Here is a 27,035-nt window from a genome sequence, read left to right on the forward strand (position 1 = left end):
ATTAATTGACTTAGAAAATAACCACTGCTATTACTAGCAATGGTAACATGAAATAGACTTAGTTTTTGGGTACTTGCCAGGTTCTTATGGCCTGGATTGGCCACTGTTGGAAACAGGATGCTGGGCTTGATGGACCCTTGGTCTGACCCAGTATGGCATGTTCTTATGTTCTTATGTTAATAATGACTCTGTTTTGCTCAATGGTGAGACCGCACCTTGAATACTGTGTACAAGTCTGGTCGCCGCATCTCAAAAAAGATATAGTTGTGATGGAGAAGGTACAGAGAAGGGCAACCAATATGATAAAGGGGATGGAACAACTCCCCTAAGAGGAAAGGCTGAAGAGGTTAGGTCTGTTCAGCTTGGAGAAGAGATGGCTGAGGGGGGGATATGATAGAGGTGTTTAAAATCATGAGAGGTCTAGAATGAGTAGATGTGAATCGGTTATTTACATTTTCAGGTAATAGAAGGACTAGGGGGCATTCCATGAAGTTAGTAAGTAGCACATTTAAGACTAACCAGAGAAAATTCTTTTTCACTTAACGCACAATTAATCTCTGGAATTTGTTGCCAGAGGATATGGTTAGTGTAACTGGGTTTAAAAAAGGTTTGGAGAAGTTCTTGGAGAAGTCCATTAACTGCTATTAATCAAATTGACTTAGGGAATGGTCTTTGCTATTACTGGCTTCAGTAGCATGGGATCTTCTTAGTATTTGGGTAATTGCCAGGTTCTTGTGGCCTGGTTTGGCCTCTGTTGGAAATAGGATGCTGGGCTTGATGGACCCTTGATTTGACCCAGCATGGTAGTTGCTTATGTTCTTATGTGAGAAAAGCTAAAAACTTGTGCAATCACTGTGCGAGGCCTACTTCCTGTGTCATCTTTTCTTCTCAGCCTGTGCACGCGCTGTATCCAGTATTTCCTTAGTTCTGCTGCTAAGCCCAGTTCGCGAGGCAGCCAAGATTTAAAAAAACCTTGTAAGTCTGCATTGGGTGCAGTGTCTAGGATGTCCAAAACCCGAAGATTTTAACGCCTCAATCTGTTCTTGAGATCTTCAGCTTTCTCGTCATTCTGTGCTTCTCACGCCTGCAACTCGGTAACGCCAGCACTATTAGTGTGCATATCATCTTGTAAATTGGATGCTTTGTTCTAGCTCGGTCGTTCTTCGACCATATGCTGCCAGTATATTATTTACTGATTCTGAATTATTTTGACTAGCTTTTCATCTAAGTAGGCAATTGCTGCTGATGCCGAATATGTTATATTCAGTTCGGTTGGGGAGCCAGACTCAGATTCCATTCCCCATCAGACCATCTTTAGGTCAGTCGCATGGTTCTTATCCTTGTCTTTTTTTTACTAATCTGGTCAACTTAGCCAAACAATAGTACCATCAAAAATATCGCTGACTGAACAGCTGTAAGGTCAGGAACAATGAGCTGGATGTTGTTGATGATGGATGTTGGGGGATGGGGTCCAGAGCAGGCCAGGGAAATGTCCTCACCTGCTCATGCCATCATGTGACCTCCTGCTTATTTGTTTTAAACAAATTCACATCCCTAATATTTTGCAAGAAATGCATAGAGATGTTTTGTATCCAGGTATACTATCCTTCTATAGCAAAGGATAATCTGTATTTCTTATTGTCTCTGCCAGACCAGTCCACATGCTTGAGTTTTTCTTCCTTACCACCAGATGAAGATAGAGAATAAAAGCTTCACTAGAAGTAGCCTTATAAGGCAGTGTGCCATCTGCAGCAGTTGAATATTTCTCTGTCTTCAGCAGATGGTAGAGATGCCAAACATGCAGTCGTCTGGAAGTGTTGGAGGGTCTCTCAGTGGGGTGGTGTAATGTTTTTGGGACCCCCTTTTTTTCTGATTGAGATTATGGATGAGCTGGGGACATTGGTGACCTCTTTTCTGCCTGAGCACTTGAAGGGGACTGAAAGCCAGTGGTGCTGGCTCCTTTTCTTTCCCCCTCCCCCTAGCTGTCTGCTGCCCTGGCCTGGGACCCCTCGAGCAAGTTATTGGCAGGGAAGTATCCCTTCCTTTGTATCTTACTGTGGTGGGGATCTCTGCTTACAACTGGGCATGTTTTTTTAAGCGTTAAAAAGGCAGAAACAGAGTAGGCTGGGACTGTCAGTTGACTGGGTTCTGGAAAGCAGAGAGGGCTGATAGTAGACAACAGCAGGGAAAGTATAGGGGACCCTTGGTTGAGTCTGGTAAACATTGTAGTGTGCGAGCTGTGGTCGGGCCTGCCTGCGAAGGATCGTGGTTGCCTGTTTATGAGGAGGTTGATTATTTGTGCCTTCCAATTTGGTGGGGTAGACCCCACGGAGTCTCAATTTTGAATGCCTTAGCTGTGGCGCCATTTGAGCCTCTCAGGAAGGTGTCGCTTAAAGACTTGGTGTTAAAAATGGTATTTTTTTGTTCCCAATGGCTCGACCAGGAGGGTTTCAGAGTTGCAGGCTTTATTTTGTCAGGATCCCTTTTTGAGATTTACAACAGAGGGGGTTTCTATTTGCATACTGTCTTATTTTTTTTACCTAAAGTAGTCTCCTTTTTTCACCTGGATCAGTTGATGAAGCTACTGCTTTTTTGGAGATCTGGGATGTGAGGGCAAGCTGTGGAGCTACATGCTCTGGATGTTGGGAAAACTCTGTTGCGATATTTGAAAATGACCATTAGATTTCTGTTGTTGGATCATTTATTTGCATAGTTTAGTGGACACAATAATGGGGCAGAAGGCCTCTAAAGCAACAATAGCCATTGGATTAAGGAAAACATGACGAATATTGCTAAAGGTTGGGCGATGCCAGATGGCAATTGGGCTCATTCCACAAGGACCCAGATGACTTCTTGGACGGAATCTCAATTTGTGTCACTGCAGGAAATTTGAATGTCTACTACTTGGGCCTCTCTTTGTTTTTGTTTTTTTTCCCAGGCTTTATCATCTGAACATGTAGGCTCGAGATGAGGCCTCTTTTGGGGCAAGCATATTGAGAGCAGGCATGCAGGGTGCTTCCTAAGTTAAGGGTGTCTTGGGTACATCCCAAGCATGTGAACTGGTCTGGTAAAGATGATGAGGAAAGAAAATTTAAGGTTTCTTACTTGCTAATTTTCTTTCCTGGAGTCAGACCAGACCAGTCCAGAAACCCACCAACTCCTTAATTTACTCTGTGAGTGTTCTTTTTAAGAAATTGGAAATCAAGTGCTTACATTTTTTTGGTACTCCTTTGTTTTAGGCTATAGATTCACTAATGTTGGGACTATAGTTCAGTTAAATTTATCCTTACTAGTGGGGATCTGTGGCTTGGGGAACATAATTCTTAGCTGCTGCAAGTGGGGCATTGCAAAGCTTTTCTTCATCTGCTGGTAGGGGAGAAAACCTCAGGAATATGTACTGGTCTGGTAGGACTCTAGTAAAGAAAATTAGCAGATAAGCAACACTGCTTTTTCCAGCAGTGGGGTAAGCAGAATGTAGTGACTGCTTATTGGCTGTAATGTTCAATGTCCCATGATTAATTTACTCTACATTTTGTTTCTTAAATCTGACTTTATTTTTTTCAGACAGCAGCAGAAAGAGTGAAGAAATTGGAAGAAAATATTGAGGCAGAGAGAGCTGCACATTTAGAATCCAAATTTAATTCAGAAATCATTCAGGTAATTGTAGATCATTTTTCATTTTGTAGCCCATTTTAGTTGAAATTGCTAATATTTTCTGGTAGTCCTATCTGTGGTGGTGATAGTGTTTTTAAAACTAAATGGTCAAACACAAGATTTTTGATGCATATTATAGATTTTTTTGCCTACTCATATTTCAACATTTTTTACTTAAACTTTGCATAAAAAGTAGGGATAAATCTAAAATTTTAAAGAGAGAACTTCAGGCAGCACACTGACAGGGTCATTTATCAAATTGCGTTATGGCATTATCGCAGGCATTTGGGCCCTAATGCCTGCGATAATGCCATAACACATGCAATAAATAATGCATCGCGAGATGTATATGCAAATTATAAAAATTTGGTCACATAAGATCATGCCATACTGGGTCAGACCAAGGGTCCATCAAGCCCAGCATCCTGTTTCCAACAGTGGCCAATCCAGGCCATAAGAACCTGGCAAGTACCCAAAAACTAAGTCTATTCCATGTTACCGTTGCTAGTAATAGCAGTGGCTATTTTCTAAGTCAGCTTAATTAATAGCAGGTAATGGACTTCTCCTCCAAGAGCTTATCCAAACCTTTTTTAATCACAGCTATACTAACTGCACTAACCACATCCCCTGGCAACAAATTCCAGAGTTTAATTGTGCGTTGAGTGAAAAAGAACTTTCTCCGATTAGTTTTAAATGTGCCACATGCTAACTTCAAGGAGTGCCCCCTAGTCTTTCTATTATCCGAAAGAGTAAATAACTGATTCACATCTACCCGTTCTAGACCTCTCATGATTTTAAACACCTGTATGATATCCCCCCTGTTGCGTGCCCCAGCCGCGCTAGGGCTGCGACCGTCCCTGCTCACCTTCCAGACCCAGCCTCGACTGTTCCCCAGGTCTCTCCCGCGGTCGTAGCTAGCCGTCTGCGCCCTCGGGCTCCTAGCTCCTCGGCCTCCTCAAATCCGGACCCATTTCCCTCCTGCTCCGGTGCTCCGAGGCCTGCGCCATGCCTTCCTGCAGTCTGTCCCTAGGCACGCGTGTGCACACAGGGCCGACCTTTAAAGGTGCCGTGGCGGGAAACCGCTCCGCTGCGCCCAGCGATAGCGTCACCTGAGCCCTGGATAAAAGGCAGGGCTCAGCCCTTCATTCCTTGCCTTGGCAAACGGTTCATCACATTGTGTGAGCTAGTTGCCGTCCTCGTTTCCGAGTTCCCGTGCTTGTTCCAGTGTTCCCACGTCTGTTCCTGTGTTCCTGTTCTCATTCCAGTGTTCCTGCGTTGTTCCTGTGTTTCTCGTGGTCCTTCCTGTGTTTCAGCACCTGTTCCTGTGTTTCTTCATTCCTGAGTTTGTTCCACGTTCTACAACCCAGGTTGTACCTTCTCAGACTGAAACCCAGTACTGACCTCTGTTTGCCTCTGACCACGCTTAGACTGATACCTGGAACTGACCCTTACTATGGCTGACCATCCTCAGATGGATACCCAGGCTTTGACCCTTGCGCTCCATTCTGACACTCTTTGCTTCTCCTGAGACCACCAGGCCCACCTGCCTTGACGCTGTCTGCGGCCTTCCTTGAGTTAGACCACTAGGCGCTGCCTACCCTGCCTGGAGGACCTTCAGTTCCTGCCTTGTACCCGTGGTCTCCAATACTCTCTGTTCCGGTTTAGCTCATCTGTTCACCATCAGTTGTGCACCTCTACTCCTTGTGGGCACACCTCTGCACCATCTCTCCGGGAGACCCCCATAGGCCCACCTAAGCCCAGGCAGCCCGGGAATCCAAGGGCTCAACCCGCGGAGCCCCCGGACCGTTATTGGTGAAGCTCCAGCTTGCCTCTGTCTCCTGGTGACAGGCATCCTCTGGGATCCCTCAGAGGCCATACAAATCCTGCACCAGGCCAAGGGTCCACCTCCAGCACAACACACCCTCAGCCGTCTCTTCTCCAAGCTGAACAGACCTAACATCTTTAGTCTTTCCTCATAGGAGAGATGTTCCATCCCCTTTATCATTTTGGTCACTCTTCTCTACCTTCTCCATCGCAACTATATCTTTTTTTGAGGTGCGGTGACCAGAATTGTACACAGTATTCAAGGTGCAGTCTCACCATTGAGCAATACAGAGGCATTATGACATTTTCCATTGATTAATCATTCCCTTCCTAATAATTCCTAACATTCTGTTTGCTTTCTTGACTGCTGCAGCACACTGAGCCGACTATTTCAAAGTATTAAACACTATGATGCCTAGATCTATTTCTTGGGTGATTGCTCCTAATATGGAACCTAACATCATGTAATTATAGCAAGGGTTATTTTCCCCTATATGCAACACCTTGCACTTGTCCACATTAAATTTCATCTGCCATTTGGATGCCCAATCTTCCAGTCTCACAAGGTCCTCTTGTAGGATCACAATCTGCCTGTGATTTAACTACTCTGATTAATTTTGTATCATCGGCAAATTTTATAACCTCACTAGTCGTATTCCTTTCCAGATCATTTATAAATATACAAGCCGTTAAGCCCGTTAAAACGGGCTACATCCCTCTGTCTCTCACCTCCCCCTCATTCTCTCTCCCCTCACTCTTCACCACCTCCCTCCCCCCCTCCCTCACCCACTCCTCCCTCCCTCCCACTCAGTCTCACTCACTCCCTCCCTCTCTCTCCCTCTCTCTCGCTCAGTCCCACTCACTCCCTCTCACTCAGTCCCACTCCCTCCCTCTCAGTCCCCCTCTCCCTTTCACTCAGTCCCACTCTCCCTCCCCCCTCTCACTCACTCAGTCCCACTCTCCCTCCCCCCCCTCTCACTCACTCAGTCCCACTCACTCCCTCTCCCTCAGTCCCCCCTCACTCACTCCCTCCCACCCATTCTCTCTCTCCGTCCCTCCCACTCAGTCCCTCCCACCCACTCTCTCTCTCCGTCCCTCCCTCCCACTCAGTCCGTCCCTCCCCTCCCTCGCTACTGGCCGCTACCGCCGCCGCCCGCTGTCGCCGCCCGCTGCCGCCACCGCCGCCCGCTACCGCCACCGCCCGCTGCCGCTACCGCCGCCCGCTACGCCGCCCGCTACCGCCACCGCCGCCGCCATTTTTTTTTTATTTTTTTACGCACGGCTCTGACCAACGTGCTGGCCCGCACGTGCGCGGTAGAGCTGCTCTCTACTGCGCATTTGCGGGCCGTCGGTCAGAGCCCATTTATAAGGTAGATTGATAAGCACCAGTCCAAGAACAGATCCCTGAGGCATTCCACTGTTTACCCTTTTCCACTGAGAAAATTGACCATTTAATCCTACTCTCTGTTTCCTGTCTTTTAACCAGTTTATAATCCACGTAAGGACATCTCCTCCTATCCCATGACTTTTTAGTTTTCTTAGAAGCCTCTCATGAGGGACTTTGTCAAATGCCTTCTGAAACTCCAAATACACTACATCTACCAGTTCACTTTTATCCACATGTTTATTAACCCCTTCAAAAAAATGAAGCAGATTTGTTAGGCAAGACTTCCCTTGGATAAATCCATGTTGACTGTCTTCCATTAAACCATGTCTCACTATATGCTCTTTGAATTTGATCTTAACTTAACTTTGATCTACTTTTAACTTGACAATGCTTATGTTTTTTTCCTATTTTCTTCAGATGGATCCTTCTTCCAATTTTTGGATAAAATAGCCTCTTTCATCTCATCTTTTAACCATTCCAGTAATCGTTTTGCCTTCCTTCCACCTTTCTTAATGTGTGGACTACATCTGGACTGCGCGTCTTGGATTGTAGATTGCAATTGTAGTTTTTTTTCTAACAATTTTCCTCATTTTATCAAAATTTCCCATTTGAAAATTTGGTGTTAGAGCTGTAGATTCACTTATTGTCCCCCTACCAGTTATTAGTTTAAATTTGATCATGTTATAATCACTTAGTGCCAAGTGGCCCCACCACCGTTACCTCTCTCATCAAATCCTGTGTTCCAGTAAGAATTAAATCTAAAATAGCTCCCTCTCTCATTGGTTTCTGAACCAATTGTTCCATGAAGCAGTCGTTTATTACATTCAGGAACTTTGCCTCTAGCAAGTCCTTATGTTCCATTTACCCAGTCAATATTGGGGTAATTGAAATCTCCCATTATTACTGCAATGCCAAATTGGTTGGCTTCCCTGATTTCTCTTAGCATTTCATCATCTGTCCAGGTGTACGGTAGAATACTCCTATCACTATACTCTTACCCGACACACATGAGATTTCTACTCATATAAATTCTATTGAGCACTTAGTCTCTTGTATGATCTTTATCCTTTGGACTCTATATCCTCCTGGACATAAAGTGCCACTCCCCCACCAAGTTGATCCTCCCTATCATGGGATATAATTTGTACCCTGATATAGCACTGTCCCATTGGTTATCCTCCTTCCACCAAGTCTCTGTGATGCCAATTATGTCGATCTCATCATTTACTGCTATACACTCTAACTCTCCCATCTTATTTCTTAGACTTCTGGCATTGGCATACAGACATTTCAAAGTGTGTTTTTTGTTTGTATTCGGGATAATTTGGAAATCTTTAGCTCAGGTGATTTTTTTACATATAGGCACATGGACTATGTTTTCCTTTGTTGGGACCTCTCTGTTGGTATGCCCTAACTCTCCTGTTTCATTGGTATCCTTCAAGGATACATTCCTCCGAACCATGCACTGCTGAGTGACTGTCAGCTTTCCCCCTTATTCTAATTTAAAAGCTGCTCTATCTCATTTTTAAAAGTTAGTGCCAGCAGTTTGGTTCCATTCTAAGGTGGAGCCCATCCTTTTGGAAAAGTCTTCCCCTTCCCCAAAACATTCCCCAGTTCCTTACAAAACTGAATTCCTCTTCCCTGCATCATGTCTCATCCATGCATTGAACCTCTGGAGCTCTGCCTGCCTCTGGGGATCTGCACGTGGAACAGGAAGCATGTCAGAGACTGCCACACTGGAGGTTCTGGATTTCAGCTTTTTACCTAACATCCTAAATTTGGCTTCCAGAACCTCTCTCCCACATTTTCTTATGTTGCTGGCGCTAACATGTAACATGACAGCCGGCTCCTCCCCAGCACTGTCTATAATCCTATCTAGGTGACCCGTGAGGTCTGCATCCTTCGCACCAGGCAGGCAAGTTACCAGGCAGTCCTCACGTCCACCAGCCACCCTGCTGTCTACATTTTTAATAATTGAATCACCAACTATGATGGCCAGCCTAACACTTCCCTCCTGGGCAGTAGCCCTGGGAGACTTGTTCTCAGTGCGCGAGGACAATACATCACCTGGAGAGCAGGTCCTTGCTACAGGATCACTTCCTGCTACACCAGGGTGATGTTCTCCTACTGGGAGACCTTTCTGATCCAAGGCAGCACTGGGGCTGCCAGACTGGATTTGGGACTTGGCTACTATGACCCTGAGGGTCTCATCAATGTACCTGTCTGTCTCAGCTCCTCCAAGTCTGCCACTCTAGCTTCCAGAGATCAGACTCATTCCCTGAGAGCCAGGAGCTCTTTGCACTGAGTGCACACATTCAATCTCTCACCGGCAGGTAAAAAATCATACTTGTGACACTCAGTGCAAAAGACTGGAAACCCCCACTCTTGCTGCTGGACTGCTGCCTTCATCTTAATTTTGTTGCGTTCCTAGTTAAGTTTAGGATACTAAGGGAGTTGGAATTAGAGTACTTTAAATTTACAAGTGAATTTACTAATTAAACAGCTAGTGTCCTACAAGGGGGTGATTAAACTTTCAATAAGGGCTGATACAATAGTCTGATTTAGATGAGAGCCTAATTGATTTTTAATGAGAAAGCGTCTCGTGCCTAAAAATCAAGGGTTGAGAGGATGGGAAAGACAGACACTAGAATTAACAATCTTTGGCTTGCTTATTATCTTAGACACACACAAACTCTAAAGAATATATCCCACTATTTCACCTTTCTCCAAACTTTTATAAGTCCAAATATTTTCCCAAAGTTATACTTACCAGTCCTCTTTAATCACCATTAAATTGATCTTCACTCAAAGAATTGAAGGGTTTGAGATGCTTCTGGTCCTCTTCTACTGCAAAGGGTGCGGGGCCTCTTGAAGCCGGGGCGGTGGAATTCAATTCCTGGATCACTTGCTGTGACCTCTGGGGGATGCTGGGAGCAGTAAGCAGATGAGCCTTCCAGGCCTCTTCTTGTTTGCTTTTTTGACTGCCGCAGCACACTGAGCCGACGATTTCAATTTAGGTGTAAAGCCTAGAGTTTTTACCACCTGAAGAAACTTGCAGGCACAGTGATACCAGTTTTTTTAAACCTGTGGTCACATTTCTTCACATGAAGTTAAATGATCTCCTCTCTTGGCTGATGTTTGTTATTGCTAAATAGTATTCCTTTAGACTAGTGTATGATAGTTGAGTGGATTTTCCATTGATAAGCAGGCTGAATTAGCCATTACATGTGGGTGATGTCATCTGTCGTTGCCTCATGAGCTTCTTGTCATTTTTTTTATCCAAGCACAGCACAGTTTTTCCAGATAATTTCTTTTTCAAAATCATCTAAAATTTGTTTTATTTTCATTATTTTCTTCAGTTTTCTACTTTTAGTTGCCTTACTGCACTGCAGCACCCACAACAGCACTTTTCAGTGCTACAAAAAACCCCCAACAGCTTTTGCCTCTTCAAAATGGCCGGCAAGAAGAAACCCACTGTGAGCGGATTCCACAACTGCATTGGTGGTAAGGCCTCACAGAATAATGTTGTTGCTTCGCTCTGGACTATAACCAGGCAGAGTGTTATGCCTCTGGACAGATAACCCATGTTCTCAATGCTCAGCGCACATTGCATGGAAAATTGTGTAAGTCTCTCAGAAGTTGCAGTGGATCCTCCTGCAGTGCAGTGTTGTCTGCCTTGTCGGGATATGAGTTGAGCAGGAGCTCATCAAAGTCTCCCCCCATCCATCCAAAATGAAGCCACAGGGTTGGGTAATAGAATTGCCCTGCATCGAACTGGAGCTTGCATTGAAGAAATATGTCTGCATTGGCGCAAGGCATATTGGCGTGCATGACGTGATGCACTTAACACTTGGTACTCCGGTTGACTTGACGTACAGTGCACTGATGCTTGCATCAATACACAGGAAGCATTGATGCACAGTGCAAAAATTGCATGCACTGACAAAAACATTCTTGCTGTACACTCCATCAAAGAACTTGATGCACTGGGCCTGAACCAGAATCATTGAGCTGCATTACCTACACAGCTGTATGCAAGCCACTTTAGATCAGCTGCTGAAGGGGATCATCTTACCTTTGCCCCCCTCCAGTTAATGTAGCCCTCATTCCTTCTAGGTTGATGATGGAGGGCTTATGATGAGAGAGTCCAGCTTTGGTCTGCTTCATATTATCTCTTGCATCAAAAGAAAAAAAAAACTATTGAGGTGCAGGAACCTATACTTATCCCTGAAGAGGCTGTTCCTGTGCCAGGTCAGAGGACATGTCTGTCACATGACTAGATTACAGGTCTAGTGAGAAATCTCTCTACATCTTCATTTAAAAAGATGAAAAGAATAATCCAGCCACTTCTTTCGTGCATTGCTGCAGCAATGTCTCAGACTGGTGTCCAAATGTCGCCCATTGAAGTGAACACATTATCAGAACTCTTGTACAGGATTCTTCATCTTCCTACTCAGTGACAGTGGAGTCAGATTGCTCAGAGTTGGTTGACCAGAGATGTTCCCCTCCGAGGCAACTAGAAGAGGCCTCCTCGGTTCGCCTTTGTCATTGCGATCCTGGGTTAGTAAACCCTCACATTCAGCAGAGAGGTCTACAGATATATCTTCTAACCCATTTCTGGATTTGCCTGACTGGAACACCTGTCATATTCAAAGTTAGTGGAAAAAGGTGGGGACAATGCTTAGCATCAAAGCTTTCCGCTTAGAAGATATCAGCCCTCTCAGATATTGGAACCCTCATCAGATCCAGTGGCTCTCCCAGTCCACAACAACTGGTTGCAGATGACAATGTGGGAAATACCTATTTCTGGTGTTTCTACAGCTAGGAAGCTGAATCTTAAATACAGAGTCTAGAAATCTCCACAGTTTAGAGTTGTCCAGCTGCAGCATCAGTCAGTCAGCATTTAGTCAGCCTTGAAAAAGGTTTTGTCAAGAAAATCTTCCAAAGCTCCTTACTTACTGCCCATATCTCAATGCACCAGTTCTACATGGTGCAATACCCTCATGACTGTATTTAGAATCTGAAAGATTTTCTACAACCTCGGCAGGAGGATCGTGTTACCCAAAACCTTTTTGAAGGCAGAATAGAACATTCGTCACCACCTTCATTCTGTCTGAATTTTTTTACTCTATTTTCATGCATCATTTGGGCTTCTATTGGAGTTTGTTGTATGATGCGGTTGAGGGTGAGTAGCATCCAAAATGATGTCCATGAGAAGTTACCAGACCTACCTGGTTTCGATGACAAATTAATAAATATAATGTAGTGGTCCAGCCCTCTCAAGGGTCCCTGACCATTTTCTACACTTAGAAGCGTTCATACTATCACAGGCATCAATTCCATTTTTTCAGCAGTACCATCTACTGCCTTTTCTGGCCCAGCATCAGCAACCACTCCGTCAGAACCCCAGCAGCGTGAGCACATCAGCCTAAGATTATACAGTAGGCTTCGTGAACACCTAGGCTTAGTTTTTGATCCCTCCGATCTGTTCCCGGAAAGGGGGGAGGGACAAGATCCAAATCTTCTTAGAGACATGGCACAGATAACCAAGGACCTCTGGGTCCTCCAAATTTTGGATACTGTTTGCATTTCTCCCAGCTACCATTCCTTCCACACTCTCAAATTTTGATCTGCTTCCATCTCACAGGATGCATATTTGCCGAGAAATACAATTACTTCCTCATTGACAAACAATAGAACTAGACTCTATGTCCCTTAATGGAGAGCATTTCTATTACCAATATTTCTTCATCTCTAAGAAATTGGGAGGCTTGAGGCCCATTTTGGATCTGAAACCCTTGAACAAACATATATTTCAAGAAGAATTCCTTCAACATAATTCTTCTTTACATCCAAAGGTATGAATGGATGTATGCTTTCATTCTGAAGGATGCATATACTCATATATACCCATCCTTTCTTCCCATTGGCACTACCTTCGCTTCAAGGTGGATTCTTCCTATTACGAGTAAAAGGTACTTCTGTGTGCCTTGTTGGCAGCTCCGAGATTTTTACCAAATTCCTTGCAGTGGTATGCACACCTGCATCGCCAGGGAATTCGTTTTCCTGTACCTGGATGACTGGCTAATCACATTGGGCTCTCAAGAATAAGTATTGCTTTCCCTATACAAGATGGTCCATCTTCTACAAAATGCAGGCTTTTCTCATCAATTTTGAAAAGTCAGATCCATTGGAGGATGGGTAGACTTGCTACAGGAGAGAGCATTTCTGGTGAGGGATTGAGTGTACACCATGATCTCACACACACAAACTGAATCTTCAATGCTCAACAGACAAAGTTATTCTCCTTGCGTCAAGTCATATGGCAGCAGCCATTGCAAGTGGTCCCACTGACTTGCTTTCATGTTATCTACACTAGGGTCTCAGTTTTCAGTGGGATCAACTGACCCAACCATTATAGACTACAGTGCAGGTTTCTGAGGTGAGAGTTACACTGGTGGTAAAACCTCCACGTACTTCAGGATGGAACGTTGCTTTGTGCTTTTCCTCATCAAGTTTCGCTAGCGAAGGACACCTCCTCAAAAGGAAGAGGCACTCACACGCGATCATTCCAATTCCAGGGCTCCTGGTCTTGCGAGGAGAGCCATTTTTACTTCAATCTGCTGGAATTAAGAGCGATCAGATATGCTCTATCAATGTTCATGCATCTTCTTCAAGCGAAGAGCATCTTAATTAAAACAGACAATCAAGTAGCTATGACTTATGCCAGAAAATAGGGAGGCACAGATTCATGGACTCTATGCAAGGAAATGTTAAAGATTGTGAATGCGTAACCCGTTGTTGGCCTGTCCTACATGATTTCTATCTTCCATGAATCTCCATCATGCTGGCAGATCACCTCAGAGTATTCTGACTGCATGAGTGGTGGTTGTGATACTCAAAAACCGACAAACTATTCAACTTAGGGGGTCAGCTGTCAATTGACCTGTTTGCATCAGAGCAGAATAGAAAACTAGATCTATTTTTCCTCAGTTGTACCCATTGATCTCAGACTGGCTCAGGAAGCTGCTTTCCTCGTTCAGAGGACAAGCCTCGTGTGCTTTTCCACCAGTTTCACTGATTGGTAGAACAGTGCAAAAGCTGCTGCAAGATTGTACTCACTTGATTTGTATAGCTCCAGTGTGGCCCAGACACATGATTTGCATAGGCTTTGGAAAGGGGGTGCCATGGCTCTTTCCAAAATTCGGGCCACTACCTACATTTTCTCCCTTCTCCTAAATTTCCATCTGGTTCCCTACTTACTGAGTATGTGGAAGCTGAAAAGTGCAAAAGTGTGAGACCTCCTCTAGCTAGAGTGCTGTTCTTGCTGGTTCTGCCCCCATTCTCCTCAGAACAGGCTCTGCTGGTTCAGCCTCTGCCCTCTGGGGCATGTTCCCAGTTGTACATGTTTGTCTCCAGTTCACCCATTTGAGAGAGAGGTCCTTCAAATCCCCCTAACTTATCAGCCTTCACTCCCCCCAGTTAGCCACAACCCTTAAAACCCTGCAGATCTGCCTAGTTTTCTTTATTTTTGAACTTACACGTCATCCATAGCAGAAGTAAACGTATGCAGCAGGGGACCTCTGGTGTGTGCTGGGTTACGTTAAGTATTTATGTGCACATCTCAGTTTCATGCCCCTGTCCCCTTTTGAAAACTTAGGAGATATGCTGGTATCCAGACAACTTTTAAAATCTGCTCGGTGTGCACGATCCTGTCTTATTCATGATTTCCTAATTAATGCGCTCACTGGGCTTTTAAAGTTCACCTTTAAGTGAGTACATGAGCAGCAGTAGAAGCATATGTGTGTGTGACTGAGACAGTTTGTGCATACGTCAGAGTGTTTGGGAAAGTGTGTGTCTGTGTCTGAAAGAACATGATAGTGTGTCTGTGTGCCACCTTCTTTTCCCTACCAATCTTGAGCTCATCAGCCACTGCGCACAACATGGTTTTAGCTACTTTTTACCCAACCTGGTGATTTTTCACAGTGGATCTAGTGACTTTCTTCAAGTAGGCATCAGAACAGGGTGGGCCACCCAAGCCCTAGTCTATCCAACTTTATCTCAGGGACAGATTATCTCTGCTAGCAGGCAGAAAGAAGACCCTAGTGGTTTTCTAGCATCAAGTACTTTATTGTTTCATCTGGGAATTAATAATTCTGACCTATGATTTATGCAAAAAATGTGCATAAGAAAGAATGATTAACTGTAAACAATAAAGTAAGAAATTGGTGCCGGGGGGGGGGTGGAGTTGGAGTGGAGCTTGGTTGGCTCCCCCCTAACCAAAAAGACATTCTGTTGCCTCTGATGATTTACATATCTTGTAAAACATTCCAGTGGTCTTCCAATATATCTGGGGACAAGACCCTATGCTGTTCACTTAGGACAAAAATATGCCTTATCATCCAAACCTTCCATGCCTAAATCTAATGGCTTGGATGTTGAATGCTAGATAATTGCTTATCTCTTTGCCTTGAGTGATCGAAAATATTTTAGTTCCAACTAGAAAACCATCCACCTAAAATGGATCGGACATTCCCAGTGGTGCCAACACACAACCTTGGACCCATTTTCTTGTGAGACTAAGCACTTGATGCCATACTTGCTTCTACTTTCTGTCTCGGGCCTCGCCACATCATTCATGAAATGTACTCTGTGCCTTAACAGCTTACCACATTCAATACGCATTAAACCCTTCTCTACTCAGCCACAGATATCAAGATTTATGAAAGGCTTGTGCTGCATGAAGCCCCTGAAATGAAAACTTCTGTTTCCTTGGCCCTTGCATATTGTGCTTTCTCAACTCATGAAGCTGTTTTTCTTAAGTTCCTGACCCGAAAGTAGCTTTCCTCATCGCGGTTACTTCAACTACAAGAGTCAACAAGCTCCAAGCTCATTTCCACTATACACAATACCTGCGATTCTTCCATGATCAGGTAGTTCTTCCTACTCGCCTGACATTTCTACCATAGGTTGTCTTGGTTTTCCATATCACTCAATCCATCATACTACCTACCTTTTTTCCGAAACTGCATGTCCATGAAGGACAAAGAGCCCTCCATACCTTACATCAGTGGTTCTCAACCTGTCCGGACACACCTGGCAGATGATGTGTACAGGCAATGCACACTGAACGCATGACCATCACGGGGCTAAATGTAAACATATACTCTGCATCCACAGGAATCCCCTGACCCCCAACAATGGGTGCGGAGCAGCACTAGCACATTCCCTGTAGAACTTATCATACAAATAAAAAGATATTCTGAATCTAATGTCCTCTCAGTAAACAGCAAAACAAACTCCCTCTAATACCAGACACAATAGCCTTACTTATGAAAAGGCAGCAGTTCACCACTAATGAATATCCTATTGAGAAAACATAACAAAGACTGATACAAATGCTTACATGCTAGTAAAATACTTCACCTCAGTCACACAGAATAAAAGACCACAAATTACAAATATGGAGAGACAAATTGGAATGGAAATCCAAAAATGTCTCTCTGCATACAGTACAAAACTAGAGAAATGGAAACAAATATATTTCCTTCTGCATTAAGCAAATTACAAAGATAGAAGAAATGCACATTCCCAAAACTAGCACATTATGGCTCTTGCACAGTCACTCCTCCTTCATGCCCCATCATCCTTCACTTCTCCAAAAATAATTACTCCCTTTCAATCATCCCCCTCACACTCACTCACATACCTGTCCAACATTCCTCCATTCCTCCCCGCATCATCTTCTGTGCTTCCTTTCTCCCCTGTTTGACTCTCCCTGCCCTCTTTTTCTCATACCTCTCCCTGCTCAGCTACCCCTGACCCTCAGTTTCACAAATCTTCTTGCTCAGCAGTCCCCCTGTCTTCTACCTCTCCATGCCCGACATCCCTAACATCTTCCCACATGGTGAAGAGAGCATCAGCAGCATCACTTTTAAAAGAAACATGTATCCCTACCTTTTATTGGCAGGAATGAATTTCACTCATACGTTTCAGGGTATATTATTTCATTCTTTCAGATTTACTGTTTATTCTTTTCTTAATACTTGCACTATGTCAAGTAAGCCACCTCCTGGAGATCATAGGATGTAATATGAAAAGGCAAAATATCCAGATGCGCTTAGAAAATCTTTATATTCAAGTAGGTGGTAATTTTATACAATTGTGATTATTTCTGTATCTTTCTGCAACCTTTTTTTGTCCCTGATTGCATCTCAGTATTTGCTTGTTACTGAATCTCCTATTAGCAAGCCATTCTTGTGGTTTTCTCCTTTACTACAACATTCATTTTTTTTGCGTTAAGCTTTTTAACAGTTGGAATGGGATTGTGCCAGGTGACCACAACTTCTTCAGTCTCTACAATTCTGTAAGGGCTGTGATCCCAATGTTTTTTTTTTCTATTGCTTTGCAATGTATTTTTCTTATATCTAATGGATTTTGATCTTTCTGTGATCAGTTTGATTCCAAAGCTGTATGAAAATGAGAGGTGTGCAAGTTGATTATTGGCTTGTTTCTTATTGCTGCTGTTATGGCTTATTGCTGTTAAAGCACTTCTCCTGGGTAGTGTCTTCAAATGGGTTTGTTTTGCACATAACATGACAGGAGTGAACCTCACTCGTGAGCCGGGGTATGCTGGGTGCAATCTCAATCTCTCAAATTTATTGCTAATGCTTGTCTCAAACGCTTTTGCGGAAAGAGTTTCATGGAGTTCATAAGATGCAGCATGCACAAGCAATATATCAAGATGCACTTGTACGTTCTTTTTAAATCAGAATGGTAGTGCCCAGTGCAATTGGACTATTTCTGTATCTTTCTGCAACCTTTGGGTCTCTGATTGTATCTCTTGCTACTTATCTTTCTCTATAAGCAACATAGTAGTTGCTTGTGCCGATGTTTCTGTTAGCAATTTCAATGTTTCTTACTCCTTGAGCACAATGTCAAATGTTCTTGCGTAGAACTTCTTACCAGTTGGAAAGGGAATGTCCCAACTTCTCCAGTCTCTGCAATTCTCTCTGGGTTGTGATCTTAGAATTACTCTGTTATGGTAATACTTAGTGGTTACACAGTGGATTAGGTATCTTATTTAATAAGATGGCTGCTCTTGTAAAAGATAGGCGCCTGATGTCAGTAAAATAAGTAACACTGGTAATTATTTGTGAGTTTACAAATCCACACAATTATCAGTGTGCAGTGGATGATAGAGCTAAATATACAATGGGGAGCCATGTTTGATGGTGATTTATCAGTAAAATAAGTGAACTTTATTTGGACACACTGTTGAAGTGTAAGTTATTAAAGATTTTTTTCAGAAAAAGAAAATTTTGCATATTGCTTCAATGAGAAATCAAGGGCTGATGTACTGCACATATTTTTTCAATACTGGGTTGAATAGTAGGCAAACTTATGCGCATCTCACTGCCAATGTCAAAACGTTTTGACCTATTCTTTGTCTTCATTGTTTTAAGAGTTGAAAATGTGGCTCACATAGGTATGATGTCGAAAATGGAATTAAAATTTTCCCAGCCTTATTTGAGACTGCAGATTACTCAGCTTTCAGAGAAATCCAGAATGAATCAACTGAGCAGTCAAGGGATATCAATTTTAACTTGGTACCTGACGATAGATAAATTAACTCTTTCTTCCGTAGATGTTAAGTTTGATGCTGTGTTGATATTGTGTTCATCAGATTCTGTTAGAGCCACTGGCCGCGGTCCCCCGTGGCCGGTCACACACTCCTCCCAGCGCGAAGCAGCCTTGTCTAGCTCCGGCTTACCCATTGTGGCGGCCAGCCATTCCCGGGGCATTTCTTTCTGCTCTTCTCTCCCAGCGTGCCGGCAGGCCCATTCTCCCAGGCCTCCCCGATGTGCTGCAGTTCCCGACGTGGGCCCTGCCTCCTCTGTAGCTGTCTAAGCCCGCACGTGCATCTCTGTGCTGAATTTAAAGGAACCACGGCAGGATATTGCTGCGGACGCTCCTCCTGACTCTGTCAAGCTGTTTCCTACTTAAGACAAGGTCTGGCTCTCAGACCTTGCCTTGGCTTCTGCTCTGACTCCTGTTCCTAGTTCCTCTTTGGGAGATCATTCCTTCTTCCTCTTCAGTGGCTGCAGGTATCCTGAGTTCCTGTTCCTCCAGAGTCCTGTTCCTGCCCTCCGCACCTTCTTCATTCCAGTCCCATCCTTGGTTTCCTTCGGACCAATTTCCTGGCTTTGGACTTCGGACTGGCTCTCAGTGACTCTCTGGCTTCGGTTTTCGGACTGGCTATTGGCGACTCTCTGGCTTTGGTCTTCGGACTGGCTATCTGTGATCCTTGGGCTTCTGATCTTGGACTGATCTTGGTCGATTCCGCTGATGCTTCCACTCTCTTCACAGGGGCCCACCTAAGACCAGCCGGCCCCCAAACCCAAAGGCTCAACCTGCGGCAAACGAGGTTGGTATTGGTGAAGCTCCAGCTGGCCTGCTGCACCTGCTCTGCCTCGCCTTCCGACGGTGGGGGCCTATGGCGTTTGCCCTCACAGGTAGTACCAACTTCATCTCGGGCAAGGGGTCCACTAGCCTTGCCGTAACAGTAAGCCAAGGCCATAGATCCGGTGGAGGCCTCCACCCGACTAGCCGTACCAGGTCTAGCCCAGAGAGTACTGGAACAACATCACGCCTTGGTGGTGTCCTCCATCAAACATCTCAATATCCGCCTGGACTCGGTGGCTGCAACGGACACTGCCTCTTCCTCAGCAGTGAGTTGTCTCAGGGTACCATCACCAGCTCATCAGGCCATCTCGCTTCCTATTCCCCCACGTTATGCAGGCGATCCCCGCCAGTGTAGGGGGTTCCTTAACCAGTGCAGTATGCACTTCTGTCTCCAGTCCTCACTATTTCCAGACCACGTAACCAAGACTACATACATCTTATCCCTGCTGGAGGGCAAAGCCCTGGCCTGGGCATCTCCCCTATGGGAGCTCGCTCATCCGGTATTGCAGGATCTTCCCCGCTTCTTGAAGCTGTTCTGGACGGTGTTCAAAAATCCTGGGCGGCAGACGGCTGCAGGTGCCCGGCTATTGCACATTCACCAAGGAAGCCACTCTTTTTCGGACTACACCATTGAATTCAGGACCCTGGCTTTGGAACTCCTCTGAGTTGAGAGTTGCCTCCGGTCTGTTTTTTTAGATGGGCTATCCACACGAATCAAGGATGACTTGGCGACGGGAGCTTCCTCCTACACTCGATTCCCTCATCGGGTTGGCAAGCAGGGTGGACTACCACCAGCAGGAAAGGGCTCTTGAACTACAAGGCCTAAGAAAACGTATTACAACTTCTAACCTACCACGGCAGTCTCCTGTCGTGTCGCGGGTTACTCCCGCCACAGAGAAAAAGCGGTCGAAGGATCCATGTGATTTGGAAGAGGACCCATGTCCCCTGAAGAACGGCAGAGGTGCTGCAGGGCAAACCTCTGTTTCTACTGTGGGAGATCAGGTCACCTCATCGCTCTTTGTCCTTTTCGCTCGGTGAGAATCCAGGGCCCCGGTCCCACTGAAAGAATGACTCTAGGCTTGACCTCTTTGGTCCCTCTGCTTACACTGTCCTTGACCCTCTTTTTGGAAAAACGCAAATTCTCCACGTGGACTCTGGGTCTGGAGGGAATTTCATCATGCGAGATTTAGTGGAACAATTGCTCATTCCTACTCATCCATGTCCTAAATCCTTCTCTCTCTTCCATCCATGGAGATCCCTTTTCGGGTAGAATCACACACATGACAGTTCCACTGGAGTGCCGCATTGATCCCAATCACTTGGAACAGCTTACGCTGGCCATCCACCCAATTGTCCTTGGTATTCCTTGGCTCCAGCAGCATAACCCTCAATTCGACTGGGTTTCTCTCTGGCTCACCTGATGGGGACTCAATTGCCAAGGAACATGCCTGAAAAGAAAGTCCCGCTCATCTTACTGCCTCAACACCTTGCTTTTGGAAGGACTGCCTCCACAATACAGTCAATTCGCCAATGTTTTTTCTAAGAAAGCGGCTGACACAGAGACTTTGACTGTGCCATCAATTTGATCCCTGGTGCGACACCTCCTCGCGGGAGGGTCTACCCACTATCCATCCCAGAGACTCACGCCATGTCTGATGATATCCGAGAGAACCTCCAGAAGGGCTTAATCAGACTGTCCACCGGCTGGGTTCTTCTTTGTCGGTAAAAAGGATGGGACCTTGTGTCCTTGCATTGATTTCTGTGGACTGAATGCCATCACCAGCAAGGACCGATTTCCTCTTCCGCTGATATCCGAGCTCTTCGACCGTCTTCAAGGGGCTAAGGTATTTTCTAAATAAGCCCCTCGGAGATCCAATAATCTGATCCGGATACGACACGGTGATCAATGGAAGACGACCTTTAACACATGAGATGGCCATTATGAATATTTAGTTATGCCGTTCTGCCTTACCAATGCACCTGCAGTCTTTCAGAATTTAATGAATGAGGTGTTCCAGGATCTTCTTTTTGAGTGTGTGATTGTCTTTCTCGATGACATTCTGATTTTTTCCAGCAACCTGCGCGTCCACCAACAACATGTCTCTCTGGTCTGCCAATGTTTGCGGGAGAATCATTTATATGCTAAGCTGGAAAAATGCATTTTTGAAAAGGAGTCCCTACCCTTCCTTGGGTACATTATTTCCAGTCGAGGCTTCCAGATGGATCCGACTAAGTTAAGCATTCAAGAATGGCCTCAACCCACTGGGCTGCGAGCTCTTCAACGCTTCCTCAGGTTTGCAAACTATTATCGCAGTTTCATCAGAGACCTCTCCAAGCTGCCCTCCCCTCTCACAGCCCTGACCCGCAAGGGGTCTAATGTTAAGACTTGGCCTGCCGAGGCAGAAGAAGCCTTTCAATCTGTTAAAAGGTCTTTCCTGCAGAAACCCTGCTTCAGGCATCCGGACCCTCGACTTTCGTTCACTGTGGAAGGGGATGCCTCCACCGAGGGGGTAGGAGCTGTCCTTAGCCAGCACAATGTGGGAGGGACACTACACTCCTGTTCATTCTTTTCAGAGAAATTCTCCCCGGCAGAGCAAAACCATTCTATTGGAGACAAGGAGCTGCTAGCCATCAAGCTTGCGTTTGAAGAGTGGTGCCAGTGGCTGGAGGGGGACCAGCACTGTATTTCTGTGTTCACGGACCATAAAAATCTTGTACACCTACAAGCAGCTCAACAATTGAATCCTTGCCAAGCCAGGTGGGCTCTCTTTTTCACAAGGTTCAATTTCGAACTCTGCTACCGACCCGCTTGTAAAAACTTAAGAGCGGACTCCCTTTCTCGTTCCTTCTCTGCTGAGGATCATGAAGAATCGGTTCAAATCATTCTAGGCCCAGCTTGCATCATCCTTTTGGCCATCCAGACCCATTCCTCCAGGCAAGACAGTAGTCCCTAAGAGACTCCGCAACAAAGTACTAGCCTGGACACATGACTCCCATGTATCTGGTCATCCTGGACAGGCAAGGACTCAGAACCTCCTCCAACAATATTACTGGTGGCCAGAGATGAGCAAAGATATCCGTGCTTATGTTGATTCTTGTCCCACCTGTGCCCAACAAAAAACACCAGCGGGGAAAACTTGGAGCCTATTGCAACCATTACCTGCTCCCACGGAACCTTGGACCCATGTCTCCATGGATTTTATAGTGGATTTTCCTGGCTCTGAGGGCAACACCGTAATCTGTGTGGTGGTCGACCGCTTTTCAAAAATGGCGCCCTTCAACACCCTACCTGGTCTTTCATCCGCTCCTCAACTGGCCCAGTTATTCATACAACATATTTTTCGTCTCCACGGCTTACCACAGCACATCACCTCTGACCGAGGCTCCCAGTTTACTGCCAAATGCTGGCAGCATCTTTGCAATAAGTTTTGCATCTCCTTAGCCTTCACTACCACCTACCATCCGCAAGCCAACGTCCAGGCTGAGAGAACCAACTGCACCTTAAAACAATTCTTGAGATCGTATGTCAACGCTCGTCAGGACGACTGGGCCTGTCTCCTCCCCTGGGCTGAGTTTTCGCATAACTCTCATTTCTGTATTGCCGCAGGGGCTTCTCCCTTTCAAATTGTTTATGGGAAACAGCCCACCCCTCCCCTACTCCTTCCATTGTCCGTTCCATCACCTGCGGTACAGCTGACAGCGGCGAAGCTCAAGAGGTTACAGTTCAGACTCAACAGATGCTACGGGAGGCGGCTCAGCCTACTAAAACATTTGAGGATCATCATCGATGACTGGCTCCTCAATTTCGACAGGGAGAGAGGGTGTGGCTCAGTACTCGGCACATCCGCCTGAGGGTACCATCCATGCGCCTGGCTCCTCGCTATATTGGGCCCTTTGAAGTTCTACAACAACTGTGACCTGTGACTTATCGACTTCGCTTGCCTACCTCCCTGAAGATACATAATTCCTTCCACGACTCTTTGCTAAAACCGCTGGTTCGCTCTTGGCCTTCTCGTAAAATTCCTGACGCTTCTTCCTTGATTGCTGAGGATGAGACTTCTTACCAAGTCTGAGAGATCCTTGACGTAAGAAGACTGAGTCACAAATGGGAATACCACCTAGCTTGGGAGGGTTTTGGTCCTGAGAAAAACTCGTGGGAACCGCCCACTAATATTCTCGCCAAGGATCTTATTAAACGATTCCATACTGACCATCCTGGTAAGCCCAGACCTTCTCAGGGGAGGCCTAAAGGGGGGGGGGGTACTGTTAGAGCTGTCGGCCGCGGTCCCCCTTGGCTGTTCACCCTCTTCTACCAGCACAGCGCGGTCTCGTCTAGTTCTGGCTTACCCTATGCGGTGGCCAGCCATTCTCAGGGCATTTCCTTCTGCTCTTCTCTCCCAGCGCACCGGCAGGCTCATTCTCCCAGGCCTCCCCAATGCGCTGCAGTTCCCGACGCGGGCCCTGCCTCTTCTGTAGCTGTCTAAGCCCGCGCGAGCATCTATGTGCTGAATTTAAAGGGACCAAAGCCTCTCCTCCTGACTCTGCCCAGCTGTTTCCTACTTAAGGCAAGGTCTGGCTCTCAGACCTTTCCTTGGCTTCTGCTCTGGCTCCTGTTCCTGGTTCCTCTTTGGTGGCTGCCGGTATCCTGAGTTCCTGTTCCTCCAGAGTCCTGTTCCTGCCCTCCGCACCTTCTTCCATTCCAGTCCCATCTTTGGTTTCCTTTGGACGGATTTCCTGGCTTCTGACTTCGGACTATCGGCAACTCTCTGGCTTTGGTCTTTGGACTGGCTATCGGCGACTCTCTGGCTTCGGTCTTTGGACTGGCTATCGGCAATCCTTGGGCTTCTGATCTTGGACTGATCTTGGATGATTCCGCTGAAGCTTCCACTCTCTTCACAGGGGCCCACCTAAGACCAGCTGGCCCCCGAACCCAAGGACTCAACCTGCGGGGAACGGGGTTGGTATTGGCGAAGCTCCAGCTGGCCCGCTGCACCTGCCCTGCCTCACCTTCCTCTGTAGGCCTCCAACAGTGGGGGCCTACAGAGGTTCGCCCTCGCAGGTATTGCCAACTCCACTCGGGCAAGGGGTCCACCAGCCTCGTCGTAACAGTTTCTCCAAATGGTAAAATATCCCATTCTATTCCAGTGGTTGAAATAGGTGAGAAGTATTTTTTTCAGTCCTACTTGAAGAGCTGACATGTGATCAGAGATCAAACTTTTAAACTGAAACCTTAGTCTGGTTTCTAACTGAGCAGCAACATTCATTACAGATGGAAAACTGGACAGATCGTCACATTCAACTGTTGATATCCACATCAAACTTTTTTTGAGAAACTATTCATTTTTATCATTTGCTGAGATTAATTTTTCTTTTCAGCCCTGCATACTAGATTCAAACAATTGAGTTTGTGGAAAACATCAGCGAGATAAGCCAATTTGGCACACCAAATTGAAATATATAGGAGTAGTTTGGTTTGAAGTTTCAAGACATGATTCAATATTTTGCCTTTTGAAAGCCACCAGATTACAATATGCATCAACACTTGTGTTCTGCACCCATTTTATCGCACAGTTTTTCAAATAATCTGCATTTCACTGGGTTACTTTTTATGTTGAATCAATTTTTATTAACTTTTCACATAAGACACTTAGACAACCGGCTGGATGCGGGTGGGTTCTGCGCCCGCCCCCAGCAGCACTGAAAACAACATGTGCGGTTACAAGATAAACATTCCACCCCCCCCCCCACACCACCTCCCACCCACACCGCCCCCCCCCACGTTCCTCTGTTCGTCCCCGAAGACATCTTGCCAGAAAAAGTCCAAATAGTCCGTAAAGCCAAGCCAGCCACAATATCCTCGATAGGCAAAGACAGTGAAGGTCCAGCCAGGAGTTCGTCCCCTCAGCACGCGGTGAGGATCCTACTTCTAGCACGATGAGGAAGAGCTTGTAGGTAGGGTTCCCAAATGTCTAAAAACCGGGTCCACATCCGAGGTGTCCCATGAGAAGAATAAGATTCCATATGCATCATAGTATAGAGGAGATTTCTCCACACCCAAAAGGAGGGTGGATCCACCTCCCACCATTGCAATAATATAACCCTCTTCCCCACCGCCCCAGCCTTTTGGATGAAGAGGCGAGTGCCCTGGTCCCGAATTCGCAGCGCCGGGATATACCCAAAAAGCAACCAAGTTGGGGCAATGGGAATGGAGATCCCCAAAAGCTCTGCTAAGAACTTGGCAATAAGAGTCCAAAACCGCAAGACCCCCGGGCATGCCCAAAAAGCGTGGGTCAAAGTGCCCACACTTCCCGGACAGCGAGGACAACAGTCAGTCCTGGCAAGTCGTTGCTGAAATGCTCGCTGAGGGGAAATATAGGCCCTGCTCAGGAACTTATACTGGATCTCTCTATAGGCGCTGCTACCCGAGACCCTGGACACTCCCCTAAAGCAAACACTCAACAGAGATTCAGTCACACAAAACTCCCCATCATTGTTCCAGCGAGCAGCCAGCCGAACCAATACCTCCCGATTATTAATCTTAATTAACTGTCTATAATAATAAGAAATGGAGGGAGCCCGAACATTGGACAACTGCAGCACCTCCTCGAGTTTCTGGAAGACACCAAGCCGCAGGAAGGCCGGAGCCAGCGATTTCAGGTAATGAGCAATTTGCAAGTACGAGAATATGTCTTTCCCATCCACCCCATAGCGGTCCCGGAGCTCAGGCCAGGTAAATTGCCGCCCCTCCATATGATAAAAATGTCCCAGATATGTGAGACCTTTGGCGTGCCATTTTTGAAAAACCCCGGACTGTGTTCCAGGAGTAAATTCGGGATTCCCCCCCACCGGCAAGAGATACGCGCAAATACGCGGCAAGTGCAACCACTTAGTGAGCGCCACCCACGCACCCCTAATCAGACTCAAATTTACTGAATGTGCGAGTGCTGGAGACAAGTGAGTGGGTTCCGCCTGCATGGCATAAGTGAGAGCCACCGGGGCGGTCAGCGCCCTATCCGCCGCGAGGGCGGTGTAGGAAGCCTCTTCTAGGATCCAGTCCCGAATAATGCGCATATTACATGCTAGATTATAGAGATACAGGTTTGGTACGCCCAATCCGCCCTCGCCCCACGGCCGTTGTAGCCATACCAATGGTAAACGTGCCCTCTGTCCCCTCCAAAGAAAGCTCCGAAGGGCGCAGTCCAGGGATATCCTATCCGAGCGCTTAAGCTGAAGGGGTAAGGTCTGCAGGATATAAAGCCATTTCGGGAGCACCACCATTTTATAGAGATGCACTCGGCCGCTAATAGAAAGAGGTAGAGGGCCCCAACAATGCAACAGTTCCTGCGTATTTTGAAGGAGCGCGGGGATATTTGCTGCGTATACCTGATCCGGAAGTACCGTAATATTGAGTCCCAAATAGCGGATGCCATGGGGAGCCCAATGTAAGGGAAAGTCACCCGGCCAGGTCTCCCGTAGAGTATCAGGAAACGCCATCGCCATAGACTTCCCCTTGTTCAAGCGAAACCCCTGAGAAGCCCCCAAAAGCTCCCATCCTGTCCAACAAAATCGGTAATGATGTCTGCGGGCTTGTTAAAAACACCAGAAGATCGTCAGCAAAGGCCACGCTTCGAAATATCGTGTCATGAAAGCGAATCCCCCGGATACCAGGCGTGTGTCGTATAGCCAAAAGGAGAGGCTCCAGCTG

General features: G+C 46.0%; 1 protein-coding gene across 8 annotated transcripts in view; it reads left to right on the forward strand.

The window, feature by feature from the left end:
• Window positions 1-27,035, forward strand: part of CCDC171 (coiled-coil domain containing 171) — a 982,183-nt gene that overhangs the window by 87,714 nt on the left and 867,434 nt on the right. For all 8 annotated transcript variants that reach the window (XR_003857717.1, XM_029608527.1, XM_029608555.1 and 5 more), the window contains exon 7: window positions 3,565-3,657. Coding sequence is in view for 7 of the 8 variants with exons in the window: in XM_029608527.1 (XP_029464387.1) it covers window positions 3,565-3,657 (93 nt within the window). In the remaining variant the exon portion in view is untranslated. The remainder of the gene's footprint in view (window positions 1-3,564; window positions 3,658-27,035) is intronic.

This window comes from Rhinatrema bivittatum, chromosome 1 (assembly GCF_901001135.1).
Source record: "Rhinatrema bivittatum chromosome 1, aRhiBiv1.1, whole genome shotgun sequence".
Taxonomy (NCBI): Eukaryota; Metazoa; Chordata; class Amphibia; order Gymnophiona; family Rhinatrematidae; genus Rhinatrema; species Rhinatrema bivittatum.